Source organism: Chelon labrosus, assembly GCF_963514085.1.
Source record: "Chelon labrosus genome assembly, chromosome: 18".
Taxonomy (NCBI): Eukaryota; Metazoa; Chordata; class Actinopteri; order Mugiliformes; family Mugilidae; genus Chelon; species Chelon labrosus.
The window spans coordinates 8,324,527-8,335,702 of record NC_140351.1 but is presented as its reverse complement, the minus strand read 5'-3'; the positions used below and the strand labels follow the sequence as shown (position 1 = coordinate 8,335,702).

Sequence of the window (11,176 nt, the reverse complement as noted above, 5' to 3'; positions counted from 1 at the left end):
CAATTACTTCTAGTCATGCAATTCTGTGCTACTACTGTATAGCATGTTAACTGCTGTGTGTCCTCCCTCCCCTCTTCCCCCCTCTTCTTGTGAGTATCTCTGGCCTGGAGTTGTGTGTTTCCTGTGGAGCTCCATACTCCATCTGTTGTCGTGGTCTCATCAGCCTGCCCAGTCTTCATGGAATCCTGCAGTTATCCACTCCTACCTGAATGAACAATTCTCCAACCTGCCTATGATTCCTCTTACATTTTCAAACTGTCATGTAACATCATCAGTTTGTATCATAAGATTCCACATCTACGCTTTAGTCAGATATGTGTATCTATGACAGATGTATGTTTATCTTGCTGTTCTCTTCTCTCTTTCTTCTGTCTGTACCCGGCTGGCCTTCGGCAGATGGGTCCCTCCATATGAGCTGGGACCTGCTCAAGGTTTCTTCTGTTAAAAGGGAGTTTTTCCTTGCCACCGTTGCCTTCAGGCTTGCTCTGGGGGTTTCAGGCCGGGTTTTATAAAGCGTCTTGTGACGATTTGTATTGTTATTGACGCTATATAAATAAAATTGAACTGAATTGAATTGAACACACACAAACACAAATCTTTGCATAGGTATCTTTGAGATGACATTCACTGACATAATGCATTCCCCAGAAGATAGATATGGACGTGCTGATACGTAACTGAAATAGAAATGAATAATGACATCATCCTGTATGTTTTTTTTTCTTTGTTAAATGAGTTGCATGAATAAAACTTGCAGCACGTTGAATCTGTGTCTCTACACAAACAAAACACACTTCTCATTTCTTCTTGACTTCAGCATAGAGATAATCTGTGTCGTTAGCAGTCTGTGTTAATCTCTTTGCTGGTTTCTTGATGTTGACCTGTGCGTACATCATGTCCTGCTGCTGTCCACTGTCCTGCACTGAGACAGAGGACGGGTCACGTCTCTGCTTGGAGAAGTTGATCTCTCCATAATGGATGTTTTCTTCTTCTTCTGTTTCACCTGCAGGTTCTTCAACAACCAGATCTTCACCTCTTTGACTCTATAAGAAATGAACCACATGTGATGTTTAGTGAGGAAGATCTTCACCTGAATCCTTCCTGATTAAATCATTACTTTTACTTTTTGAATAAGTTGAGTAGACTGCTCTGATAGAGGTAATATATAAAGTAACTAAACACTGAGTCAGGTAGACTACAGAGAAGTTTAGTCTTTACAAACCTGAGTCTGTTGTTGAGTTTGATGCCTTGACTTTAACCACCTGGAAAACATCAGAGGCTGTTAGATGAACTATACTGTGTTTTAGGGTCAATATATTTGACAGTAAAATGTTAAGACTGATGGGAAACAAATGTTTTTGGATGTGCAGCTAAAATGTCAGCGACAGTAACTGAGTCATGTTTGCTGCTTTGATATGTGATACTTACCAAACAAAGATGATCAAGCAGATGAGTACAATGATCCCAATGATTCCTCCAAGAGCTGGTTCCCACTGTGAGGAGCCTAAAACAAGACATGATTTAATGTGGATGTATTGACATAATGAAACCAGATATAACTCTTACTGTGAGTAATAAATAGATAGGATAGACAGGTTTTATTTGTCACATGCACAGTTATACATAGTACAATGCACAGTGAAATGTATTGTTGTACCTGTCTATTTATTTACCTTAGTCTGTTGTACCTAATGAATGAATAACTGAATGATATTTACCTTTAACAGTCTGGCGAGTCTCAGTAACTGAAGTCTGAGAGGTCTCTTTTCATAGAAAATAAAACCGAGTAAAGTTAAAGTAGATTGAGAAAAGACAAGAGAAGACTCAGTTCACTTCTGCATTTACCTTCAACAGTCTGTCGAGTCTCAGTAACTGTAGTCTGAGAGGTCTCTGTTCATAGAAAATAAAACCAAGTCAAGCTAAAGTAGATAGAAAACATCAGAAAATGAAACAAGAGACAAGAGCAGACGCAGTTCACTTCTGCATTTACCTTCAACAGTCTGTTGAGTCTCAGTAACTGTAGTCTGAGAGCTCTCTGTTCATAGAAAATAAAACCAAGCCAAGCTAAAGTAGACATCAGAAAATGAAACAAGAGAAATAAGACGAGAGCAGACTCAGTTCACTTCTGCATTTACCTACAACATTCAGATAAATCCATGGTGACGTCTGGTTACCAAGTTGATTTGAGGCCACACAGTAATAACCTCCCCCATCAGTCACATTGAAACTGTAGAAGTGTCCTTCAGATACGATCATGGGTCCATCTTTGCTGTTCTTGAACCAGGTGAAGCGTCTGACGGAAGGCTTGGCTCTGCTGGAGCAGGTCAGGTTCACCCAGCTACCTGCTGACACCAAACCTGATGGACTGATGGATGCTGAGGTGTCTTTAGGAGCATCTGAGGAAAATGTGACAGAGATTGACTTTATTCATCACAAACAGCTGACATCCCATGAATCATCATGTGCTGACAGGATCCAACAACAAACTCTGGTTGTCTTACATGAAACATTGAGAGTCTCTTGTGTCTCTGCTGTCTTGACGTCTTTTCCTTCATTCACAGGATATCTGACAGAACAGTTGATGTTGTATCCATCATGTGTGTCTGACATAGTGATGGTCTCCTGGATTTTAGTTGTAAAGGTCCCATCTGTGTTTTCCTCTATTTTGTTGTGAGGGTCTTGTTGGAGATTCCAGGTGAGTTGAGGAGGGGAGTGTGGACAGGGAGTGAAAGCTGAGCAGGTTATAGTGACAGACTCCTTCTCCTTCATATCACCTGAGATTTTAATACTGGGTCTCCAAGGAGAATCTGTTTCACATCAAACACATATTATTGAATTGAACTATTGTTGTGACAAAATTGACTTTATTGTTAGTAGAGCTCAGTTTTTACTGTTTTATTGAATCTTTCCACTTTTATGTAATGTAGATAACATGTTTTACAGAGATGCTTAGGGTTGAAGAATTGGTTTACTGAAGCTGAAATGGACTTCACATTTAAATAATCTGAAAAAATTAAATAAATTTAAAATAAGAAATAACAAAAGCTGTCTTACCTTTAACTGTTATTTGAAGAGGATCACAAGAAGCTGTTGCCCTGAACGCCCCGTTCTCAATTCTGAAGTAGTATGTGTCTGAATGACTTGTCTTTAAATTAGAAAACAGAGTGGTGCAGTTTTTCTGACTCAGGTCTTCAGTAATATTCATTGGATAGATGTTAACTGACTTACTACTGTTGAAGACTACATTATTTGAATTTTGGCTGAATTTTGAGTCATTTTTAATCCACACTCCGATGGTTTCTCTGCTGCTTTCAAACCCTTTTCCTGGTTCCTCTCTATAGTTACATGGGATTTTCAAACAAGATCCACTCAGTGCTTCCATCTCCTTTGGTGCAGTAATGAAGATTGCTGAATCCTTATCACAACCAGCCCAAACACCTGTAAAACCAGACTAATGATGAACATCATGTGGATCAAAATCTGCCCAAAGAGAAAGTTGATGAGACACAAACTCCAGTTCATCTGCAGCATGTTACATGTAGACCCTTTGAACAATGTCAGTATAAAATATTTCAGACTAGAAATGATTCAAGTAATGTCTCCAAATAAAAGAGACTGAACAAACAACTGACCTGAAAGAAAGAAGACACTCAGTAACATGTTGACTGTCACCACGTTCACACACAGGGCTGCCATGACACTCATCTCCTAGACTGGAAACATAGACAAAAACGACTGTATGTTGCTTTTACATATTTGAATCAAAACAGCCTTTTTAACAATGTATACATTTTTAAAGCCCATTTTTAAAGGGCTGGAGCCTATCCCAGCTGTCATTGGGTGAGAGGCGGGGTACACCCGGGACAGATCACCAGTCTATTACAGGGCTAACACAGAGACACACAACCATTCACACTCACACGGCCAATTTAGAATCACCAATTAACCTAAAGAGCATGTCTTAGGAAGTCGGAGTATCTGAACAGAACCCACGCAGACACGGGGAACATACAAACTCCACACAAAAAGGCCCCATGGATTCGAACCCGGAACCTTCTTGCTGTGAGGCATCAGTGCTAACCACCACACCACTTTGCCACGCACTTTGAAAACATGTTGAAGATAAAATCTAAATAATCCAACATGACATGTTCAAAATGTTGCTGAAGCAACTTCTCATTGTGACTGGTTTCATCAAAACCAAGTAATAAAACATGTCATGTGTTTTCTCTCAGGTTAAAAAGTTAAAAAGTTAAAATATATAAAAGAACAAACATTGATCTTACCAAATGAATCTGCAACAGAGAAAAAATATCCAGTAAATTGTGAATTTCTGTTGATCATCAGCAGATCAAATAACCAACGGCTCTGTTCAGTAGCTGTTTTAAAAAGACTTCATCCTTCCTGCTTTGACCTGAGAAAGAGGAATAAAGTCTTAGCAACTTGACCTCATGAGGGCGTGACTCTGTTGAACAATAGTTTGAATATTTACACGTTTAATAAGTCGAGAATATTTTAATAAGAGTGGTTGAGTGTGAAGTTTTGTTCGCAACTATTCTGAACTTCTCAATAAATGTCAGTCATCAAACAGATAACAGACTTTTACATAAATAAAATAGACTCAACATGGACAATCATCACAGTTTATGTGGAGCTACAGTCATCAAACTATTCAACTTCCTCTATTTACTTAAAGTTCTCAGTCTATTCTCAGCACATCTGTTGACATCACACCACTACTCATTGTTACACTCACTCTTCTCCATCAGACATAAACATATATTAAAATTAAAACCATATTAAAATTACTTATATGGCGAAGTGAACAGTATTGATTATATTATCGGTGCCTGTCCAAGGTTCAAATGTTAAAACAGCACATGCTGTGAAACAGCATTGGTGTTAATAATGATTAAGTTGTATGCAGAGGTTTTTATTACACTGCAACATCTTTAAATATGGAAAATAAGTGACAGATACAAAATGTACAAAGTGAGAAAACTACAAACCACCACTAAATCAATCTCAAATTCAATATAACCTTGGTACTACGCTGGTAATGTGGATGTAGATTTGTTTAATTTAAACTATAGTTCTCTGTTTACAGCATTGGGGTCTTTCTTTACTGTACATTGTTATATGCAGATAATATACCACACCTAAACAGAGAGACAGATATGAAGTCAGACCACAAATAGGAACTATGATAGTAGCAGAGCAAACTATGAGAGCTGCAGGCAGTTTCCTGTCAGTAAACACCACATACAGTATTTTTGTCCAGGCCTCTGTCTGTTAACATGAAGTTTCATGTTGTATGAGCACACAGTGAAAGTGTGAACTCATTGTTTCTTCACTTGAGTGTACTGTCAGCAGTCTGTGTGAAGCTGTTTTCTGGCTAAGACTCTTTGACCTGTGCCTAAACCATTTCTCTCTGCTGTCTGCAATGACACTATCATTTCCCTCGGGATCCCTCGGGATCAATAAAGTATCTATCTATCTATCTATCTATCTATCTATCTATCTATCTATCTATCTATCTATCTATCTATCTATCAGGACGTTTAGACAATGTTACAACACCTCAACAGCAACAATTCAGGTCAGACATATCAAGTGCAGTTAGTTAGGGATTGGAGAAATTCAACTTTCTACTCTAAGATGAGTCCACTTTTTTTTTTTTTTCCAACAATAGTTTATTGATTTTTAAGCATATTAAACACATACAAACACACAATAACACTGACAAAGACAGTGTACATATTAAACAAAACTAAAATGACAACAAACAAATAAAATAATGAAACAAGAAAATAATGGTATAACAAAGACACCACAAAGCACTCAGCTCCTCACAACAATATCAAAGTTGTGCACGTTTATTACTAAGAAACTCCAGTAACGGTCTCCACACCTTTTCAAATTCTTCTGCCTTTCCTCTAGTTATATAAGTCAACCTCTCCAGTACAACACAAGATGCCATCTCTTTCACCCACACATTTATCAAAGGTATATCCATTTTTTTCCAAGATAAAGCAATAAGTCTTCTGGCCTGCAGAAGACCAAAGTCAATCAGAATTGATTGTCTTGAGTTAACAATAAGGTTGTCTGGATATATGCCTAGTATACACAACTTTGCTTGGTGGGGGACCTTCACTCCAACAACCTCAGATATCTTCTCAACAACAGTTTTCCAGTATTTATTTAACTTTGGACACTCCCACATGCAATGGTATAGTGTGCCCTTCCCTTCTAAACATTTAATACAAGTGTCCGGAATGTCAGGGCACCAACGATTCAATTTGACTGGTGTAATGTAGGTTCTCATTAACCATTTGTGCTGTAATAATTTCATTCTTGTATTGATTGATTGTTTTTGAGCTTTTAAGCATGCAATTTCCCAATCAGCTGTACATATATCTTCTTGAAGATCTCGTCTCCATGCCGCTAGTTTGTCCAAAGTGGACTCCTTATCAAATGACATTAAAGTCATATAGAATAGGGAAATCTGTCTCCGCCCATTTAAATTTGAAAGAATAAGATTTTCAAAATGTGAGAGTGGTGGTGGTTCAAATATTTGCTTATAGTTTGACTGTATGAAATGTTTTAATTGTAAATATTTAAAAAAATGTTTTCTTGGAATGTTATAGATCTGACATAGCTGATCAAATGTGAGAAGGTTGCCATTCATGTAAAGGTCCTCTATTTTACATACACCTTTATCAGACCAGATTTTAAAACCACCATCCGCTCTTCCTGCCTTGAAATATGTATTACCCCATATGGGGGAGAAGCGGGATATAGGAGGTGTGTCTTTAATATACTGATGTGCTTTATACCAGACGTCAATAGTGTTTTTAAGAAAAGGGTTTTCTGTTGTTTTTTTCAACTGTTTTGGGTCTGCAGAATATAAATATAGTTTAAGTGAAAGATTTAGTATTGATGCTTGCTCAATATTCACCCAGGATGGAGAAGTCTCTGTTGAAAAGTAAAACATTGCAGAGCGTAATTGAGCAGACCAATAATATAGTTTTAGATTTGCAAGTCTTAGCCCTCCCCTGTCATAAGGCAGGTATAGCAGCCCAAGTCTTAGTCTGGGTTTTTTATCATTCCAAATGAATCTACTAAAAATACTATTGAGCTTTTCAAAGAATCCTTTTGGAAGCGGGAGAGGAAGTGATTGAAAAAGGTATAAAAATTTAGGTAAAATGGTCATTTTAATCATGTTTATACGGCCAATCATTGATATGGGTAGTGTCATCCATCGATCCAATGTCTCCTTTACCTCATCTATTAATGGGTCATAGTTTGTTGGGACAATTTTATGAATTTCAGGGGTAATTTTTATACCAAGGTAAGTGAATCCTTTCTTTGCATTTATAAAGGTGGTATTTATGACTGGTTTCAGTCTTTCTTCCTTATTCAAAAATAATATTGAGGATTTTGAGTTGTTAATAATGTAACCAGAAAATCGCCCAAATCTTTCAATCTGTTGCATTAAGTTTGGGATACTAACAGATAGATTTGTTAAAAAAATTATTACATCATCAGCGTATAAAGAAATTCGATGTTCCTGCTCCCCAATCTGGATGCCCGACAGACCTGTCTGTGTTCTTATTGCCATAGCCAGAGGCTCTATGGCCAGTATGAACAACATCGGCGACAGAGGACATCCCTGGCGAGTGGATCTCTCCAAGGTTACTGGTTTAGAAACTGTACCATTTGTTAATACACTAGCTGTTGGATTTGTATACAGAATTCGAATCCATTTCAGAAAGTTATTTCCAAATCCGAATCTAGACAGGACATTTAATAAGTATGGCCATTCTATTCGATCAAAGGCCTGCCGAGCATCCAGTGACAGCACCGCCGTATCCTCAGTATCAAATTTTTCATGAAGTATGTTGAGAACTCTACGTATATTGTGAAATCCTTGGCGTTGCTGTACAAAACCGTTTTGATCATTATGAATTAATTGTGGAATATGAGGGTCCAGTCTCATCGCTAGGGCTTTGCAAAGGATTTTTGTATCCGCTCCAAGTAGGCTTATTGGTCTATATGAGGAGCACTCCGTAGATGATTTACCTGGTTTCAAGATCAGAGTTATAATTGCTAGTCTCAAAGAGGATGGGAGAGTTTCATTTTGATATGACTCATTGTACATATTTAAGAGTGGGATAAGTAATTTTTGCTGAAATGTTTTATAAAATTCTATTGGTAGGCCGTCCGAACCTGGTACTTTACCGCTATTAATGTTCTGGATAGCCTGTGATAGCTCTTCAACTGTTAGACCACTATCTAACTCATCTTTTACATCCTCTGCAAGTTTTGGAAATTGTAACTGACAAAGGAACTGGTCTCGTTCTTCTGAAGCTTGAGTGCATTCTGATCTATATAAATGTTCAAAAAATTCTCGAAAACAGTTATTTATTTCCTGTGGATCTACTGTTAGGTCTCCCGAGGAATTATTTACACCGTTAATTGATCTATCGGACTGCATTTTTTTAATTCTCCATGCCAGGAGTTTCCCAGCCTTTTCCCCCTGATCGTAATAAGATTGTTTCAGCCACAATAAGCTGTTAGCGGCTTTATCGGCAGATAATTTATTATATTGAGTTCTCAAGAGTAATAGTTCCCTTTGTTTTGTTGAGTCATCTCTTTCATTTAGATCCGTCTCTAGAGACTTTATTTGTTTCTCCAAGTTTTCCATTTCTATTCTTTGTCGTTTGGCTTGAAAGGTTGTGTAGCTAATGATTTCCCCCCTAATGTAGGCTTTAAATGCCTCCCACCTCATGCTAGCACTGGTTTGATCTGTGTTAATTTCAAAATAACAATCTATTTTAGTTCCTACATATTTAACAAAGTCGGGATTCTGTAGCCATCTAACCTGTAATCTCCAATTAGGGGGACTATGGATGAATTTTTCTATATGAATACTAAGTGAAATAGCAGCATGATCACTAATTACAATGCTATCGTACCAACAGCTTTTAATCTTAGATAAGAGCCCTCTTGAGACAAGAAAATAGTCAATACGAGAGCGGGATTTGCAAATACTGGAGTGACAAGAGTATTCTATTTTGTCGGGATTCTGTTCCCTCCATACTTCAACCAAATTTAAATCCATGATGTACTGTTTTAATGATTTTCTAGCTTGTGTCTTAGAGGTATCACAACCTGTAGATCGGTCCTTTGCTGGATTTAGAACACAATTGAAGTCACCCCCAATTATATAAGAGCCTCGTAAAGTGGACATGGTCAGGAAAAGATCCTCAAAAAACTTGGGGTTATCCTCATTTGGGCCATACACACTAACTAGGTTTAATGTGAGGGATAGAATACGACCATGCGTAATAACGTACCTTCCGGCTGGGTCTTTGATTATTTTTACGGTCTGAAATGGTATCATTCTATGAATAAGAATAAGTACACCTCTAGCATAATTATTGTATGACGCATATATAACCTGACCAGGCCATCTACGCTCTACCAATTTAATATCTGAGTCCGTCAAATGAGATTCTTGAATAAAGATTATTTTAGACTTAAGCTGTTTAATCCTGGCCATGACCTGTTTCAGTTTTGTCAATTTTCTCACCCCCCTAACATTCCAGCTTGTTATTTTTATATCAAAAGTTTGTTCCATATGTAGTATTTGTCAGTTGTACCGAGTCTATGGTTTTGCAAGGAAACGTTGTTGAAGATAATATTGCTGTGCTGAATGTGTGGTAGACATAAAGAAAAACAAAACAGAAATATACATTTACATATATGAACATTTGAACACTTGAAAGCCCCTCCCCTTATTCACTACAAGAAAATCGTAGGGCTTATGCTGATCCACCATCTGGAGGAGCAGCTAACTGTGCAAACCCAACTCCACAGGCAACAAGTAGTGTCCACCAACCGTGCACCTTGTCTATTAGAATACCATGTATTCAACCCACATGTTATAAAAGTAACATCAGAATAACAACTATGTAAGTCAGTAAATATTCATTTAGGTCTGGTGAAATTAAAGTTTTCAGAAGCAACAAAGGTTGCACAAATAAAATTTTACTACACTGGCTGCTCAGAGGTCCAAGACGTAGTACTCTTTTAAAGAAGACCCATTTAGTATAGTCTTATAACTGTAGAATAGCCAGTGACAGCTGATAATAATAATAATAATAATAAAAGTATACACCAGCTGTAATAATAATACAAACAATGAAAATAATAGAGCTACTGAAGCTACCCTGGGGGTAAAACACCCACTAAAATATAGTGTCTTTTCAAAAAATAGATACTGGAAATAAAATAGATTGAAAGAAAGGGTCACCCGGGGTTCAGTATCGTTACTATGATAGTCAATGTCAGCTGGTTCTTATGTGTAACAAAGTAGAAAATTCTCACTGTTATCCAGGTCTTAACCGTGTTCGCGATGGAAATCCTCCGCTTCTTTTGGTGATGCAAACAGGTGTATTCTCCCATTGTGAACGATCCTCATCTTGCATGGATTGTATTGAAATCCACGGAAAGTCCCCCTTTCAGCAAACACTTTCCTGGTCGCATCAAAAGCGCGTCGCTGCCGTAGGGTCTCAGCTGAGAGGTCCTGGGCGAAAAACAGACGGTTCCCCTCGTATGTGATGATACGTTGTTTAGTGGACCGGAAAACAAATTCACGATCTTGAAACTGCAAGAATCGGATGAGAACCGCTCTGTCCTGGTTTGGTTTCGGCGGTGCTAGGGTCCGATGAACCCTCTCCAGGACGAAAGATTTTCCGGTGTCCAAGTTCACCCAGCGAGGTAGCATCTCCTGTATGAATTCCAAAAGCGGTCGGTTGCCTTCGGCGCCCTCCCGGAGTCCAAACAGCCGCAGGTTCTTCCTCCGGCTCCGATTTTCCAGGTCCTCAACTTTCGACTCCAAGGAAGAGATTTTTTTCATGGCTTTGGTTAGCTCTGTCTGGTTTTTCTCTGTAAGCTCCTCCGCTGCTGCTAAACGATTTTCAGCCTCTTCCATTCGTGTGGTATTGGAAGTAACATTTCGCTTCACCTCGGCCATGTTAGTTTCCAAAGCAGCGACGGAGCTGGCCATCTTACCCAGACGGTCATCTATGCTGTCCAGCTTGGATCCAAAACCTCCGAACTCAGCGTGGAGGGACTTTAGCTCAGATAGCACCGCCGTCAAGTTCGCCAT

At 38.4% G+C, this 11,176-nt stretch overlaps 1 protein-coding gene across 1 annotated transcript; it reads right to left on the bottom strand.

Moving 5' to 3' along the window:
• Nucleotides 1–797: 797 nt before the first annotated feature.
• On the bottom strand, nucleotides 798–11,176 carry LOC311503717 (uncharacterized protein; the record flags this gene model as incomplete). The annotated part of the gene is made up of 5 exons (XM_084566588.1): nucleotides 798–1,043; nucleotides 2,140–2,396; nucleotides 2,502–2,807; nucleotides 3,055–3,438; nucleotides 10,411–11,176. The coding sequence occupies 5 exons, from the start codon at nucleotides 11,174–11,176 to the stop codon at nucleotides 798–800; spliced, it is 1,959 nt and encodes a 652-aa protein (XP_084422714.1).